The sequence below is a fragment of the Mesoplodon mirus genome, assembly GCF_964341445.2.
Source record: "Mesoplodon mirus genome assembly, chromosome: 11".
NCBI classification, from domain to species: domain Eukaryota; kingdom Metazoa; phylum Chordata; class Mammalia; order Artiodactyla; family Ziphiidae; genus Mesoplodon; species Mesoplodon mirus.
Genome location: NC_138987.1, coordinates 45,816,707 through 45,833,959, shown reverse-complemented (window position 1 = coordinate 45,833,959; position 17,253 = coordinate 45,816,707). Strand labels below are relative to the sequence as shown.

The 17,253-nt window shown below is 58.2% G+C and overlaps 2 protein-coding genes across 7 annotated transcripts; both read left to right on the top strand.

Moving 5' to 3' along the window:
* The first annotated feature begins 1,114 nt into the window (after positions 1-1,114).
* Positions 1,115-4,731, top strand: CHKB (choline kinase beta). 3 transcript variants are annotated; one of them, XM_082635022.1, is made up of 11 exons: positions 1,117-1,611; positions 1,807-1,915; positions 2,189-2,392; positions 2,497-2,630; positions 2,903-2,998; positions 3,187-3,245; positions 3,333-3,414; positions 3,544-3,652; positions 3,796-3,899; positions 4,194-4,275; positions 4,421-4,731. In XM_082635022.1, the coding sequence occupies exons 1-11, from the start codon at positions 1,388-1,390 to the stop codon at positions 4,493-4,495; spliced, it is 1,278 nt and encodes a 425-aa protein (XP_082491148.1). In that variant the 5' UTR covers positions 1,117-1,387; the 3' UTR covers positions 4,496-4,731. The 3 variants fall into 3 exon arrangements, with proteins under 3 accessions (XP_082491150.1, XP_082491148.1, XP_082491149.1); XM_082635023.1 differs by having other exon boundaries at positions 1,118-1,611; positions 2,189-2,302; XM_082635024.1 differs by lacking the exon at positions 4,194-4,275 and having other exon boundaries at positions 1,115-1,611.
* Positions 4,732-5,294: 563 nt separating this feature from the next.
* CPT1B (carnitine palmitoyltransferase 1B) lies at positions 5,295-13,760 on the top strand. 4 transcript variants are annotated; one of them, XM_082635021.1, is made up of 19 exons: positions 5,295-5,356; positions 5,870-6,047; positions 6,401-6,540; positions 6,854-7,031; positions 7,245-7,346; positions 7,537-7,674; positions 7,775-7,852; positions 8,764-8,871; positions 8,947-9,031; positions 9,684-9,879; positions 10,160-10,345; positions 10,442-10,547; positions 10,645-10,761; positions 11,186-11,350; positions 11,429-11,563; positions 11,659-11,811; positions 12,352-12,465; positions 12,974-13,066; positions 13,205-13,760. In XM_082635021.1, the coding sequence occupies exons 2-19, from the start codon at positions 5,907-5,909 to the stop codon at positions 13,286-13,288; spliced, it is 2,319 nt and encodes a 772-aa protein (XP_082491147.1). In that variant the 5' UTR covers positions 5,295-5,356; positions 5,870-5,906; the 3' UTR covers positions 13,289-13,760. The 4 variants fall into 4 exon arrangements, 3 of the variants coding, with proteins under 3 accessions (XP_082491147.1, XP_082491145.1, XP_082491146.1); XM_082635019.1 differs by having other exon boundaries at positions 7,751-7,852; XM_082635020.1 differs by lacking the exon at positions 5,295-5,356 and adding an exon at positions 5,613-5,625 and having other exon boundaries at positions 7,751-7,852.
* Positions 13,761-17,253: the final 3,493 nt, after the last annotated feature.

Below are 17,253 nucleotides of genomic sequence, written 5' to 3'. Positions count from 1 at the left end.
ATGATGCTTCATGTACCCTGGCACACATGTCACCTCAGATCTTGTATCTAACAGCCCTTGAAAGGTCTGGATAGTCCCTTTTCCAAAGTAAATGTGTTACTTTGTTAAGAGGCGCTGGGTCCCTTTGGGGAAGGATTAGGGGAATATTTTTTTATGTACTTATGGTGGCACTGTAGGATCCTTTCTAGAAGAGACCAAGCCTCCCTTTCAACCAGTGGACTCCAGGTCTCAGAACTGGCTCAGATTTAAATACAGAGTGAGGGATCATGATTTCCCATTGCAGTAACTGACATTTGCTTTCTGATCACCAATTCTTGATTTCTTTCTCGTTATTCAAATCAAACACCACTCAGGTCAGCTGTCCATCTACTTCACCCCAAAGAACACCATGGTCCAACAGTGCCACAGATTCCCGTGGATCAAGTCTTCCTGGTCGCCACTCCAGCATGAGGCAGAAGAAATGCAAGGAGGCATTTCAAACTGCTGTGGTGGGACAAGGAGACGTGATGCAGCCCCAGGTGCCTGCTCCAAGGTGTAAGCCTCTCCTCCTGGGCTTGATTTTAGGTCTGGAGGCAAGAGGGGTAGTGGAGCAGGACATGAAGACAGTGGTTTCAAGCAGGGTAACAATAGCCTCCTCTCAGCGGCGGGCTTCAACTGACAAGGGAGTCTCAGCGGTGAGAAGGGATTTAAGGTTGCCCATCAACAAATGTTTATTCGGCACCTACCAGGTGCCCCACACTCCCCACCCGCTAGATGTGAGTCACACACAGTACTCTCTCCCTTTCCCCCAAACTCAGGACTCGCCACACTCATTCAACGGCCCTCTTCCTTGCCCAACTGCCCCGGGGGCCAAATCTGTCCAGTGAGGGGCTGCCGCCGCCGCCGCTGCCCGCGCTGCCCTGTCCGCTCCCAGACCCTGACGAAGGCCCACCTCGCCTCACGGGTACTTTACCAGTAACACCGCCCTTATGCGCCGGACCGGCTTCTCAGCCTGTTACGCGCCACCCGCCCACGTGGTTCGCTCACGTGACACGCCACTGCGTCGTGGGCCCGACCGCTCAGGGCGCTTCTGATTGGCCCGCGCCATTTCCTGCTTCCGGGTTAAGGTCCAAACAGCACTGTCTTTCGAGTGGCCCAGCCAAGAGAGAGAGGCCATTGGTCTTCGCTCTGAGCAGGGGGCGGGGCACAGCCTTCGGAACCAGCACCCGGTCGAGGGTCTCCGAGACAGCCGAACGGCACCGCAAAGAGCCGAATAGAGCCAAGGAGACCCGAGTACGACCGGAGCAGCGCAGGCTGGCCGGAAGCGGAGCCGAGCGCAGCCGGAAGGAGCCGAGCGTGCCCGAAGGGTCTGTGCGCGGCGGGGCGTTGGCCGGGCCAAGCCCGAGCCATGGCGGCTGAGGGGACAGAAGTGGCCGGAGGCGGGGCTGTTGGAAGCCGCCTGGCCAAGGACAGCTTGCGGCAGGCTATGTGCCCCGACGCGGCCCCGAACCGGAGGCGCGGCTCGGCGCGGTCGCGAGACGCCGAGCGCCGAGCCTACCAGTGGTGCCGGGAGTACTTGGGCGGGGCCTGGCGCCGAGTACGGCCGGAGGAGCTGAGGGTTGACCCCGTGAGGTGGGAGGTCAGGGGTCAGCCCCTCCTGTGCGCGGGCAGGGGTCAGGCTCAGGCTCGGGCCAGCGGGACACCCAGCGTTCCTGGGCCGGGGGCGGGGCGGGGCCGGGAGCGACGGGGGAGCGCGGGGCGCGGGGGCTGGACGCCTGGCCGGTGGAGCGGATGGCGGGCTGAGCGCGCCCTGCTGTGGGTCTGCAGCGGAGGCCTCAGTAACCTGCTCTTCCGCTGCTCGCTGCCTGACCACCTGCCCAGCGTTGGCGAGGAGCCCCGGGAGGTGCTGCTGCGGCTGTACGGGGCCATCCTGCAGGTGAGGAGGGAGTGAAGGCTGCAGTGGCCTTAGGACCTCTCACCCAAGTGTGGCAGGTGGTATGGTCCCCACTAAGCAATTGAGGACACTGAGCCTTAGGGGCTAAGTATTTTGTCCATTATGATACTAATTCCTGCGCTCTGGAGCCCCCGGGCAATAGAACAAGAAGTCCCAGATGTGGTGGGAGGAGCAAAAAGACCTTCGTGTGTGTCAGCGCCACTTTGCCTCTGGCCCCTTGTGACCATGGTCGCTTCGCTGTCTGTTTTCCTTCAGGGAGTGGACTCCTTGGTCCTTGAAAGTGTGATGTTCGCCATCCTTGCAGAGCGGTCACTGGGGCCCCAGCTCTACGGAGTCTTTCCAGAGGGCCGGCTGGAACAGTACATCCCAGTACGAGCCCGGCCCCGACCTCCCCGAAGCATCTCCTTCCCCAGCCCCTATTCCCCTTCCCAATGTCTGCCTTCACATCCCTCACCCCAGGTAGGGAATTTTCCCCAAGCCCTGACTTCCCCCACCTCCATTGCCCCACCCTTCCCCCCTCCTGCCCCAGCCCCTTCACCACCCTGATAGGTTCCTGGGTGCAGAGCCGGCCACTGAAGACGCATGAACTTCGAGAGCCCGTGTTGTCCGCAGCCATCGCCACGAAGATGGCCCAGTTCCATGGCATGGAAATGCCTTTCACTAAGGAGCCCCACTGGCTATTTGGGACCATGGAGCGGTGAGTCGGGGCCCTCCTCAGGGCTCCTGCACATAGGCTGAACCCTCATGTTGGCAGTTACTATGCTGGGCTGTGACCGAATGCATCTAGTGCTCTGTCCAACTCTCCAGTTGAGTGGATCAAGTGTCCCACTGTCTAGCATGGTTTCTCACGCAACAGGCTTCCAGATGATTGCCAGACAAGTCATTCGGTGACCGAATGGGTAGGACAGCCTGGCCTGGGGTAGAGGGGAGGGATAGCAGAGTGAGTATATCCTATTCTTTGGGCTTCAGGTATTTAAAGCAGATCCAGGACCTACCCCCCACTGGCCTCCCCCAGATGAACCTGCTGGAGATGTACAGCTTGCAGGACGAGATGGGCAGCCTCAGGTGAGGGCAGGCACGATGGGGCAGGGGTGGGGGGATGGGGACAGAAGAGCACAGGAGATGTGCCAGGCACCTAGTGGGGTCCTCCCCAGGATTTGCTGAAGGCTGGGGTCAAGGCCTCGCCCACGCGGGTGCCTCTGACCCTCCTTTCGTCACTCCTGCTCAGGACCCATGCCCGTGTTCCCCTGCAGGAAGTTGCTAGACTCTACCCCATCACCAGTGGTCTTTTGCCACAATGACATCCAGGAAGGTAGGAGAAGGCATCTGAGTCTCCCAACCTCGGGTGAGGGGGGCCAGAGGACCCTGGAGTGACCAGAACCTCACCACATTCCTCCAGGGAACATCTTACTGCTCTCAGAGCCAGAAAACGCTGACGGCCTCATGCTGGTCGACTTCGAGTACAGCAGTTATAACTACAGGTGAGGGTAAGAGGGTGGCCTCCCATGGGTCTGTTCCCGCAGTGCCCTGGTAAAGCAGACCAGGCCTTCATCTCTGCATCCCAGCTGCCCAGCGTATTTGGGGACTGAGTGTCCACCTTATTCCCTCAGGGGCTTTGACATTGGGAACCATTTTTGTGAGTGGGTTTACGATTACACTCACGAGGAGTGGCCTTTCTACAAAGCGCAGCCTGCAGACTACCCCACCCGGGGACAGCAGGTATGTGGGCCAGGAGCTGGGGAGCAGGAGCTGGCTTAGAGGGGAGGAGGAGGTTGAAGTCTGGAAGGAATGGCAAGCAAGGGTGTTAACTGGGAAATGCTCCCCAGTCTCCCCATTTTCTGACTCTTGTCTTTTGATCTCAGCTCCATTTTATTCGCCACTACCTGGCGGAGGTAAAGAAAGGTGAGACCATCTCCCAAGAGGAGCAGAGGAAACTGGAAGCAGATTTGCTGGCAGAGGCTAACCGGTGAGGAAAGACGTGTGGGGCAGGGGTAGAGCAGGGTGCAGAGGCAAGGGGGGGAATGTGGCAGGTAGACTCACTGGGCTGCAGGTTAGGTGTCAGTGCAAAGTGGGGGCAGGAAGTGAGGATGAGGTCTGAGGCTGATGGGGAAGAACAGTTTGAGAGTGGGAAGAGTCAGGACAGGGTAGGGGTTAGGACGATAGGGGAGAAGTTAGAGCTATGGGGCTTGACCAGCCTGGGGGAGGGGGTTCAGGCAGTGCCAAATGTGCTCTGAACCCCCCTTTTCCTGCTCCCCCTCAGGTATGCTCTGGCATCTCATTTCTTCTGGGGTCTCTGGTCCATCCTCCAGGCATCCATGTCCACTATAGAATTTGGTTACTTGGTAAGTAACCAGGTTGGGTGAGTTAGGTGTGGGGACGGGGCACAGCAGAGGCCTCGGACCCTCTAGGCCAGCTGTGGGCAGACTGAGGGGGGTGTGGGGTGCTAGTCCCAACCCTTCTCACCAGTGCGCGGGGTTCCTTCCTTAGGAGTACGCCCAGTCTCGGTTCCAGTTCTACTTCCAGCAGAAGGGACAGCTGACCAGCTTCCACCCCTCATCCTGACTGTCCACCTCCCAACTCCTTGGATTTCTCCTGGAGCCTCCAGGGCAGGACCTTGGAGGGAGGGACAAAGGGGAGGCCCTGGGGACTGGGCTGAGCACGAGTGAGACTGGGGTTGAGGAGGCAGACCTCCCCCACCCACTCACCCACCCCCACGTTTGAGCAGGTCCCCACCGCAGGCAAGTGGGCAGAAGCCCTGGGATGTGTACCGTAAGACAATAAACTAGCTTCTTTCTTCACACCGTCCTAACCCTGCTTGGGGGCGGCGGAAAGTACCGACCAAGGGCTGCACACAGATTGACAAAGGGGCCACTGCTAGGAGCCTCAGTTTCCCCTCCTGAGAAGCGTGGCTGTTGGGTGATCTGGGCTTGAAAGTGGTTATGGGGTCCATTCTGCTCTCCCCCACCCCGGCTCCAGCTGAGAAGTGATAAATACTCAGAGGACTTGGGTCGGGCAGTGGGGAGTTACAGGGTACAAAGAGGGCCCCAGGTGGGGCCGCCCAACCCTGAGCGCCGGACATCAGGGAACAGCAGGCACAGCTGACACACTGGTGACCTTTTCCCTACATTCGGCTATTTTTAGCTCTAATGCCACCATCCTCACGTGAGACCCGTTGGGCGCCCCGGGCTCTCAGACCTTTGAGCCGCCATCATCTTGCAGAGACCCGGCTCCCCCCCACTCCTGATTCCCGCCACGGAGCCGGGGAGATTCTGGTTGCCGCCCCCCAAGTGTTCTCTCAACCCAAATTTGGGAGTGGGTGTCAGGTTCCCGGTGAGGGCGGGACTTAGGTGGCCAGGCCTGAAGGACGTGGGGACACAGGCCAGAGTGACTGTCCCCACAAGCGGACAGGAGCACACCCGAGCCGTGAGTGGAGTTGGGGGGTGGCTCTGGGCTGCCGGCCTGGCCCAGGGCTCTGAGCCGGCAGGGGGGGCGGGGGAGGGGGGTAGAGGCTGGTGCCAGGGTCCCACGTGGCAGTGCTGGGGGTACGAAGACCCCGCCTCACTCCAGACCAGACCGACTCCGCTTCCGGGGCCCCTCTAGCCCCCACCCCGAGGCCACCCTACACTGTCCTCGGGATTCCTGACGTTTTCAAGGCCCTGACCCCCTTCCGACCCCCGCACCGTTGCGCGAAGGTTCTGCGGCGGTTGGCGAGGCTGGGGGCCAGGGGTGGGGGCCTCGGCGCTGCGGGTGGCCGACCCAGGGCGGAAGGGGAGGGGGGCGGGCTGGGGGCGCGGCCGGGGGCGGGGCCTTGGCGCTGCGGGTGGCCGATCCAGGGCGGAAGGGGAGGGAGGCGGACTGGGGGCGCGGCCAGTGGCCGGAGGCGGGGCCTCGGCGCGGGCGGCCGAGCTGCCCGCACAACCTCCTGCCACCTCCCAGGTGCCCAGCAACTCCCGGGTGCCCAGCAACCCACAGGATGGCGGAAGCGCACCAGGCTGTGGCCTTCCAGTTCACGGTGACGCCAGAGGGGGTCGACTTCCGGCTCAGTCGGGAGGCCCTAAAACACATCTACCTGTCCGGCATCAACTCCTGGAAGAAACGCCTGATTCGCATCAAGGTGGGCGCAGGTGGTTCTGGTCTCTTCCAGCAGGTGCAGAATCGAGCCTTCCAGGGAGGCAGAGGCTAGGTGTCAGCTGCTGCCCATTGTCAAGGTCCTCCACCATCACCTCGGCTGGCAGCTCTATGGAGTGACAGGCTCCAGCAGTGCAGAAACCAGAGGGGTGCTCAAGGCGTGGAGAGGAGATGGGTGTGCAGGAAGTGTCCGTGGGACACAGTAATCAGGTGCTGCAGGTGTGGGAATGTGGAGGGGCGTCCACCAGACGTGAAGGAGAAGTGAAAACAGGCAAAGACTTGATAGGTGCCTGCTTACCCCAGTCCTTGCTCTGTGAGCATAACTGTTTCTGCCCACAGAATGGCATCCTCAGGGGTGTGTACCCTGGCAGCCCCACCAGCTGGCTGGTCGTCGTCCTGACAACACTGGGTTCCTCCTATTGCAACGTGGACATCTCCATGGGGCTGGTCTGTTTTATCCAGAGATGGCTTCCTGAGGGGTAAGAAGTGGGGCCATGAGAAAGGGCTGGGTGGGCTCCAAGGCCAAGGTTCCTGAGCTGGGCAGTTACAGGACAACAGCCATTGGAGGTAATAGGGGCAACCCTCCCTGGGGGCGACCACCATCTTATTCCCTACTTCTGTAACTTCGTGCGTGATGCACTCAGAGGCTCAGATGTGAGTGTGTCCAGGGAGTTTTTCCTCCTTTGGTGCCTCCCCCGAGATGGCTCACATACATCAGGACTGCAGAGTCAGAATCTCCCTGAGGTTGGTCTCGAGTGGACCCCCCTGCAGTCCTCTCCCCTTCTCTGATAGATGTGGCCCCTACCGGACCCCACAGACCCGGACACTTCTCAGCATGGCCATCTTCTCCACGGGGGTCTGGATGATGGGCATCCTCTTCTTCCGCCAAACCCTGAAACTGCTGCTTTCCTACCACGGTTGGATGTTTGAGATGCACGGCCAGACCAGCCACTTCACCAGAGTCTGGGCTGTGAGCAGAAGCTGGTGGAGGGGTCCAGGCATCGGGTTTGAGACCCCAGGGCCTCACTTTGGGTTCTGAGCTGGAGGGGACAGCCAGGCGGGGCACTGGTGCCTGGCGGGGTTTGTCCCAGTTCTGAGGGTCTGGGGTAGCCCCTCCAGTGTTTGCTAGTTTCCATTCTTTCCCCCGGCTTCCCCCTCAACATTCTCCACTCTGTACCCCCAGATGTGTGTCCGCCTTCTGTCCAGCCGGCGGCCCATGCTCTACAGTTTCCAGACATCTCTGCCCAAGTTGCCCGTGCCCAGCGTGTCAGCCACAATTCATCGGGTGAGGGCCTGGGTCAGACATCCCAGTGGGCAGGGCAGGCTGGACTCAGAGGACTTATCCAAACATAAGGGACTGTCCCCTACAAAGAGTCGGCTTGAGAGGGAGCAATGGGGCTGGGCTTGGAAGAAGGTCAGGACAGAGGCAGCTCTTGCTGACTGGCCCTCACACGGGCAATAACTTGGCTGGACAGTACCTAGAATCCGTGCAACACTTATTGGATGACGAGGAATATTACCGAATGGAGATGCTGGCCAAGGAATTCCAGGAGAAGACTGCCCCCAGGCTGCAGAAGTACCTGGTACTCAAGTCATGGTGGGCAACCAATTATGTGAGTTCTACCTCCTGGGCTTACCCTCACCCACCCTGTGTCCTGGCTGCTCACACCCCACCCTCCTCCGCCCCAGCTCCAACCTCCCACCCACCCACAGGTGAGCGACTGGTGGGAAGAGTATGTCTACCTTCAAGGCAGGACTCCCCTCATGGTGAACAGCAACTATTATGTCATGGTAAGGGCTAGAGCCACATGGGCTCCTGTGTGCTCAGCTGTGTCCCCAGCTCTGGTCTCAGGGCAAGGAACCTGGAGGACAGTTCAGAGCCCTAGTGGTGGTTTCTGTAGGCAAGTGGGGGTTCTGAAGTGAGGCCTGAAGGAGAGGGAAGATGCGGGGGGGGGGGTCATATCCTGGAAGAATAGTCAGGAAGCAGCTCACAGGCGACGGGGATACTGAGGATCTGGAGAGCCCAGTAGACCCCACAGCCTGATACTGTCACTCCCATAGTTCCTCAGGCTCACTGTCCTGCCCAGCTCAGGCTCTCTCACTTCCTTCCTTGTTCCCTCACTGGCTTTCCAGCCACAACTTCCCAGCTGTCCTGACGCCATTACCAGGGAACTTCCTTAAGTGTGTCTTAAGCAGATCAGAGCTGCTGCTTGTAGAGCTCAGGGCATCACTGTCGGTCCCTATCCCACATGACTGGCCCTTTTCCTGCTCCTAGTACAAGACTGCACAGCCAGCTGGGAGAGGCTGCCCAGCCACTGCCCTGTGCACCTCTTTGCTCTCCCACTTCCAAAGCACGTTTCAAGTAGCATGCTGGCATTCCCCTCCTCCACAAAGCTGTCTTTCCAGAAACCTATATGCATACTTGTCTAGACAAGAGGTTTTAAGCTGTTTTGTAGTGGCAGAACCCCTTGCTCAAAGAAAAATAAACAAAACATCAACAAATACAATGGGTTTGGAAAAGCAGCTCAGGTCAAAGTCAGGGCAGGGGGTTATCTGATCAGTTATGCATTTCACCTCTTGTACTTGGTTCTCAGAGGGTGTGCAGGATGGACTGGGGAAAGGGGGCAAGACACCCCAGACAGAGAGATGCCACTGTGCACACCTGTTGCAGCCTCCTTGCAGGCTCTGCTCTCTCCCTTTAGGACTTAGTGCTCGTCAAGAACACAGACGTGCAGGCAGCCCGCCTGGGAAATATTGTCCACGCCATGATCACGTATCGCCGTAAACTTGACCGTGAAGAGATCAAGCCTGTGAGTTGTGTCGGGGACGAGGGCGTGACCGGGAGAGGAGGCCTGCGTCTGAGCCGTGCCGGGCCTTCCTCCTAGGTGATGGCGCTGGGCATTGTGCCCATGTGCTCCTACCAGATGGAGAGGATGTTCAACACCACCCGGATCCCGGGGAAGGACACAGGTACTAGCGGCCAGGCGCCTGCGCTGGGGCCGCAGGATGGAGGCCACCCCCTCCCAGCTGTGGGCCCGCCACGGCCAGATGCCCTACTGCCTGCTGGTCACCACGTGTCCTCAGTGTCTCAGGGTCATGTAACTGCGAAAAATAGTTGGCGGCCGTTACTAGACACCTGCTGTTTACAGGCACGGTGCTAGTACTGGGACCCTGGGAGACCCAGGTCAGAGCTCCCCCCCCTGCAGGGGCTCACAATTCAGGAGTCTCCGCGCAAAGAGCAACAGGAGGCCTAGTGGGGCTCCCCACTCAAGGAGCCTGTAGAGGAGGAGGGGCGGGCTCGCCCAGGGCCCCAGGGCCGCCAAGCAGCACCCGCATTTCCGATGCCAGGACAGTCTGTGGGATTTCCTAGAGCTTTGGTTTCCTCTTCTGTGAAATGCCTCATGGGACTGTGGTTGGCATTAAATGACAGACAGGGAAGCTCAGGGCACGGGGCCTGGCTTGGTGCCAGCAGATTCCGCCCAGGGAAGGGGAAGGGAGGCCAGGCGAAGGGTCCATGCGGTCACCTGGTGTGAGGCTGGGGGGCCATCCTGAGTGGCATGGGGTGGGGGAGGGAATAGCTCCCTACCTTCCCGCCTGAGCCCACCCGTGGCCTCTGCCGCAGATGTGCTGCAGCACCTCACAGACAGCAGGCACGTAGCCGTCTACCACAAGGGCCGCTTCTTCAAGTTGTGGCTCTATGAGGGCTCCCGCCTGCTCAAGCCTCGGGACCTGGAGATGCAGTTCCAGAGGATCCTGGATGACCCCTCTCCACCCCAGCCTGGGGAGGAGAGACTGGCAGCCCTCACCGCAGGGGGAAGGTATTGGGGCCCAGGTTCAGGTGCCGTGTGGAGAGGAGTTGGGTCCTGTGTGCCACCCTGGAACTCGGCCAGAGCCCTCAGCAAGGGAGGAGCTGGGCCCCAGCGTCCTCTGCGTAAACCAGGACCCGCGGTCGTGAGGGGTGCTGGTGGTAACGGCAGGAGGGTAGCTGCTGTGACCTCTAACTGCCGGTGGCTAGGTGGGGGTGTGGGGGGGGGACCTGGGAGGTGCCCTCACACCCACAGGGCCCCCCCCCAGCTCACTCTGCCCTCGCGCCCTCAGAGTGGAGTGGGCTCAGGTACGCCAGGCCTTCTTCGGCTCCGGCAAGAACAAGGCTGCCCTGGATGCCATCGAGCGCGCTGCTTTCTTTGTGGCTCTGGATGAGGAGTCTCACCGCTATGACCCCGAAGACGAGGCCAGCCTCAGCCTCTATGGCAAGGCCCTGCTGCACGGCAGCTGCTACAACAGGTACCGCACCCCCAGCTCCACTGCACGGCCCACCCCGCCCACCCCCGGGCTCCTCCCCCTGCCCCCGCACCGTCGCCCCATCTCCTCCCGCTGCAGGTGGTTCGACAAGTCCTTCACTCTCATCGCTTTCAAGAACGGCCAGCTGGGCCTCAACACAGAACACGCGTGGGCAGACGCCCCTATCATAGGGCACCTCTGGGAGGTAGCAGGCCCTGGGAGAGGTCCCGCAGGGCAGGGGCGGGGTGGGGACGGGGGCAGCCGGGCAAGGACGGCCTCTCAGCCTGACCTTGCCCCTGCAGTTTGTCCTGGGCACCGACAGCTTCGACCTGGGCTACACAGAGACTGGGCACTGTCTGGGCAAACCCAACCCTGTGCTGGCCCCCCCTCAGCGGCTGCAGTGGGACATTCCTGAGCAGGTGTGCGGGCCGAGAAGGGGCAGGGGTGGGTGTGCGAGAGGGACAAGTGTCTGAGATGCCCTGTGGCCCTCCCCTCTGTCCCAGCCCCACCCTCAGGGGAAGAGTCCAGAGTGTCTCATGGTCCAGACTGGCTACAGGGAGAATAGAGATCCCAGGACCATTTCGGGACTGGAGAAAGACATGAGGTGTGAACTCGTGTCCAGGGAGCACCTGTCAGTGCCTTCCTCCCCGACAAAGCCCAGCCAGGAATCTGTGCTGATGCCCCTGGCTTGTCCTTTGCGTCTCCTTCTCCTGAGGATGTCAAGCACACTGCGGCCTGCCCAGCCTTGCCTTCATCCGTTGCTAACGCTCAGGCCTCCTGGACGTGACCCTGGAGTCCCCCTGGAGAGCTCTGCCCCCAGCTGACCCCTCCGTGTCTTGGCAGTGCCAGGCAGTCATCGAGAGCTCCTACCGGGTGGCCAAGGCGCTGGCTGATGACGTGGAATTGTACTGCTTCCAGTTCTTGCCCTTTGGCAAAGGCCTCATCAAGAAGTGCCGGACCAGCCCTGACGCCTTCGTACAGATCGCCCTGCAGCTGGCACACTTCCGGGTAGGAGCCCCAGGCCACCGAGCAGGCGGGGGTGGCACCAGGGCACACCTGCAAGATTCACCCCTCTGTGTTCCCTAGGACAGAGGCAAGTTCTGCCTGACCTATGAAGCCTCGATGACTAGGATGTTCCGGGAGGGACGGACAGAGACCGTACGTTCCTGCACCTGCGAGTCCACAGCCTTTGTTCAGGCCATGGTGCAGGGGTGCCACCTGGTGAGCCCCCGAGGGCCTCGTGCTGACGTGACTGTGCGGCCTCCTGCCTGCTCGAGGGTCAGGGCTACTCTTCACTGCTCCATTTCTGCCCCCAGAAAGCAGACCTCCAAGATCTGTTCCGGAAAGCTGCTGAGAAGCACCAGAATATGTACCGCCTGGCCATGACAGGGGCTGGGATTGACAGGCACCTCTTCTGCCTTTACGTGGTCTCCAAGTACCTGGGGGTCAAGTCCCCTTTCCTGGCTGAGGTCAGTGTTGATGGGTGTGTCCTCTGTCCTCAGGCCCTCTCCTGGTGGGTCTCGGCCTGTTTTCTGTCTGGACAGCTGGGGCCAGTGTTCCCGCTCCACACTCCACCCAGGCCTGTGGACTGGCACCAAGCAGGAGCCTCCCCCTCGTAGAGTTGCTGTTGGCGTGACAGGGGATGGACAGACAAACATATGTCAGGTGGTGGCAGCGCTCGTGAGAGAAGGGCAGAGGCTCAGGGGAATCGGGGCGTCCAGGTGGAGGGAACCTCCAGTGCCCGGACACTGACACTGAGGCAGGAGTGTGCGATGCAGGAGGGACAGCAGGAGGGGTGGGGGGCGGAGCCAGGGGCCGGACAGGCAGGTCACCTGACAGAGGGTTTTGTGCAGAGGCTGTGATGGTGAGAACAGACTAGGGGACCATGGACAGCAATCAGGAAGGTCCTGTGTCCTGTCCCTTCTGCATCCTTAGCCAGGACAGTGCCAGGCTCACGCACCTGTCCGCAGGTGTGCGTGGCACCTGACTGCCGGGCCTCCCTGTTGCAGGTGCTCTCAGAACCCTGGCGCCTCTCCACCAGCCAAACTGCTCAATTCCAGATCCGCATGTTTGACCCAAACAAGTACCCCAATCACCTGGGTGCTGGCGGTGGCTTTGGCCCTGTAAGTGCCCTTGACGGTGGACAGGTGGGAAGGACCAGGGGCCGGGGTGTCAGGGGAGAGTTCAGGGCCTTGAGGAGGTCAGACCAGAGGCAGGAGCACAGCCCTGGACCTGCCCTGCCTGGAAACAGGATAGGTACCTGTCGACCCCAGCAAGAAAGGTGGCTGGGACCCCACCCACGTTGACACCCACTGCTGGAGTGACCCTGCCCGGGGCTTCTGTACCCTCTGAAGTGGGCTTATGGAGAGAGTCCAGATCTCCCACTGAGACACTCATGTGGGCTAGTTTGTCGGGGAGCTAGAGACCCTCTGCAAACATGAGGGGGGCCTCCTGAGGGAACCTGAGGTCCTGGAACCCCCGGTGGGGTCTTCTCTTCTGTTTTCATACTGTTTCCTGGGGATGGGCCCTTCCTGTGAATCTTGTGGGCAGAGCAAGGATAACGTCAGCTTGGCTTCCAGATCCTCAAGGTTCAGTTCACCTCTTCTTCTTCACCCCTTGTGCTGCCCTCAGGTAGCTAATGATGGCTACGGGGTTTCCTACATGATCGCGGGTGAGAACACCATCTTCTTCCACGTCTCCAGCAAGTTCTCAAGCTCAGAGACAGTGAGTGTCTCGTGCTCCCACTCAGCCTGAGGAGGGGTCGCCCCCCAGGGCATGTCTGGCTGGGGAAGAACCCTTCCCTGTGGGGACAGAGGGGCGGGGGCTCACCCGGAGGTTGGTCTGAGCTCTTGACTCCCGCAGAATGCCCAGCGCTTTGGGAACCACATCCGCCAAGCTCTGCTGGACATCGCTGATCTTTTCCAAGTTCCCAAGACTGACAGCTGAGGGCTGGAGAAATGCCAGCTGCCCTTCTGTCCCCACATTGTGAAGGAAGGGGCCTGTGGTCCGCTTGCAGGCACAGAGGTGGCCGTGCACAGGTGCCCAGGCTCCAAGGACACCTCTGGAAGCAGGTGCTCCCTGGGCAGACACTGCTCCCTGAGGGCTCAAGTGGTGGAGGTAGGGCTGGAGCAGGAAGGGAATCTTTTTTTTTTTTTTCTTGCTAGATGTTAATAAAAATAAGGCTGTATAATTCTATTTTAGCCCTTAAGTACCTGTGTTTTTTGGTGGGGGAACTAGGAGGCCCTTCCCCTGCTCCGGCCTCAGGCCAGGGACGTGGCAAGGGAAGGTCTAGGGCTGGAGACTATTTGTGAGAGGTTCTGACCTGCTTTGAAAGGTGGGTCTCTGCTGTCTACACCCACATACGCACTTGGAATAAATTCTTGCTTCAGAACCTCCACCTGTTCCCTGGGGCCATTTCTGTTTGTCTTCTGGAGAGTGGGGCCCTCTGTGCACGGACATGTCCTCTGCACCCCGTTGGGCTGGAGCACAGCTCTGTAGAGGCCCTCGGCATAGGAAGGAGCTACAGTCCCAGGCCTGAGGTCTGGGTGCCGGGCGGTCATGTCTGTGAGAAGGCGCACAGGATAATCTGGAGCAACACGTGCTCCTTCCCTTGGGTCAGCTTTTTTATTAAAATAATATCACGAGTAAACAAAAAATTATTATGGAAAGTCTAAGCAGGTACTCAATTACTATTGCTGCATGCCTAAACGAATCTACATCTCATTACTCTGGTAGGCGATGAGAACCGGACATGAATTAGATACACTCCCAGGCCTTCTCTTATTAACCAGTGTTTATTGAGCAACCACTGTCTACTTGGCTCTGTGCTGGGGATTCAGTGGTGAACAAGGCACCCCCTGCACATGGGGAATTCACTACTTAGTGAAGCAAGCATGGATCAGGGGATGGAGCCGGTGGCAGGGAATTCAGGCTCTTGAATAATCCATTTAGCAAATACTAAGTGCTACAGTGTGCTAATAAGCTCTGGGATACAGCAGTGAACAAACCTGGCAAAAACAATCCTTCCCTGTGCGGCTTAGAGTCTAGTGAGGGAGACAGGCAATAACCAAGAAGAATGAGCAAATGACATAATAAGTCAGAGGGCAGTAAGTGCTGAGGAGAGAAGTAAGGGGAGGGAGCAATGGAGGGTGGATGGCAATTTCAGGGTGGCAGAGGCAGGCCTTCTGGAGTGGGGCCATTTGACTCAGACCAGCAGGAGATGGGGGTGCAATCCATGTATGTACCTGAGGGCAGGGTATCCCTGGCCAAGGGGGCAGCAACAGCCAATGCTTCGGGGTGGGAGGAGCCTGCTGTGGTGGAGGAACAGTACCCGAGGGCCTGTGGCTGGCGTGGAGTCGGGAGCAGCAGGAGGGGACAGGTGGAGTGGTGCAGCAAGGGCCTCGTAGGCCAGGCTCTGGGTTCTCCAAATGATGGGGGAAGCCGCCAGGGTTGGAGCAGAGGGTGACATAATCTGTTGTAAATTCTTAATGGGATCACTCTGGCTAACCAGAATATTAGAACAAAGTAGGGTGCAGTAAGGATAGAAGCAAGAAGGCCTAGCAGAGGGTACTGCTCATGGTGGTGGCAGAGTTGGGAGAAATGACGGGACTAACTAAGGGATGGAGATTCAGAATGCTAGGGAGCTGTCGAAGATGATTCGTGTTCTCTTTGGGTGACTGGGTGATTAAAGAGGATTTTTAAATGTTGAGTTTAACATACCTGTAAGAAATACTTGTGAAAATGTCTCATAGACTCTTGAAAATATAAATTGAAAGAAAGATTTAGGTTCCTGATAATAGCTTTGAAGATTGTTTGAACACTGAGAACATGAGAAGATTCCCAGGACAGAGGCTTCTAACCTCTTTTGAGTCTCTGTGAGAAGCTTATAAAAATAAATCTATGCTCACAAAATAGTACATTCCGTATCAGAGCTTTCCTGGGCCTCCAAAAGTATCTTCACAGACCTTTGCCTCTCCGGTGCCTGCGTGACCTACCCTGGGAAACTGTCTGGGATCTGGTAGGCTTCTGGGAGACATCACCTCACCCAGGCCTGGGAGAACAGTGAGCAGAGATTCCAACAAGCTGGCTTTTAATTAATGTTAAAATTCAGTCAAAATTCTTTTATCTGATTTGTTCTTGGTTGAAATAAGAGAAGAAAACACAGTGCTAAACCAGGGTATAAACTTCTGGTGACCACCCACCAAATGCAAATCTGCATTAGTACCCCAGAGGTGTGCAGATCTGCATTAGTTAAGGCTAGTAGCCATAACAGACAAAGCTTGAAATCTCAATGGCTTAACCCAATAGAAGTTTAATTCTTGTTCACTTGGCTGAGAGGAAGACTCTGCTCCATACCATTATTCAAAGACTTGGCTGTTAGAGGTCCTACCTTCCTCAGGTAGCTCCCAGTTTGCCTTGGACATCAACATCCCGCAAGTACACGGAGGAGAGGGCTCACTCATGGGAGGCTTTTATGGACTCAGCCTGGTAGTGATACAGAGCATTTCTACCCACATCCCACCAGCCAGGACTCATACTGCAAGGGAGGCTGGGAAATGTAATCTAGCTGTGGGCCCAGGACATAAAGGAAACATTTGATGAACAGTTAGCCAGTTTCGGATGCACAAGGGTATGGGCAGACCAGACACATGTCTCTGGACTCCCTGAGGGCCCATCCTTCCTGGCCTGGGCTCTTCAGGGTGTTTCAGACGCCCACCTCCACCTGCTGGGCCCTCATATTCCAGACGAACTGATCTTCTCTGAGTGTCTTTCGCTCCTCCACAAGAACCCTGAGCCCCAGCTTCACTCTCCATTCCTAAAGGAGGCAGGCACACCCACACCCTTGCCTTTGCTGAACCTCCTGCCTGGAATCCTGTGCCATTGTTTCTCAGCCTGGTAAACTCCTACTCTTCCCTGAAGCTGCCTTCATTACCCCTCAGAATTCTTCCTGATTCATATTTTTCTGGGGTGCTATAACAGAAATCAGCTCTAGAAAGTATAAGCAAATGGTGGAATGATTCGAAGTGTGCAGGTGCCTCACAGGTAGGAAGCAACAGCTGGAGAACCAGATTCAGAAGGGGAAGGAGCCTGGCAGCTTGGAGAGGGGACATGGCCCAGACAGCAGACTCCTCAAGAGAGAGACGAGTCAGCGCTCTATGCCCAGAACTGTCTGGCTCAGCTCCAGCTGTGTTTCCTCCTCTGCGATCAGTTTGCTAAGGATCGGAATCCCTGAGGGAAAATGCAGTGGGTCCCAGGTTTGTCAGGAATCTCAAAGAGTTCAAGGTATTCAAAACCGAAGTTAACAACCTCCCAAACTGGCTTCTTTGCCACTCTTTCCCATCTCAGCCGGTGGTGTCACCCTCCAGCGACTCAGACATTCCTTCTTTCTCCCTCCCTTCCCACATTACGAAGCTTTGTCAAGGCGACCTTCTAAATGGCTTCTGAATCCGTGTACTTCCCTCCGCCACGACCACTGCCTCCCTGTCCCCACCTCCACCATCATTTACCCAAAAACGAACAACAGCCCCATTTCTACTCTCCCTCCGGCAAGAGAGACTGCTTCGCCATGCCCTTCCTCTGCTTACCAACCTTCTAAGGTGCCCATCGCCCTCCAAATAAAGACCGAGCTCCCTGGACTGACCTATGGAGGCCAGAGTGGTCTCTTTAGCCTCCTCTTGACCAGAGTTTTACGTGCAGCCTCTCTAAGGGTTGATCAGCACGCTCACCTGGCCTTGCTTGGTGATCTGTGCTTTGCTGCCTGGAGGCCAGAACGCCTGGCAGACCTCGGCTGTAACCAAGGCCCGCACCTCCCGGGTGCATGGACCCGGGCCCCTGCCTCATCTCCTTGGGCCTCAGCGTCCTCTTCTGTGAGACAGCTGCAACAATGTCGGCCACCCACGGTAGCTGGGAGA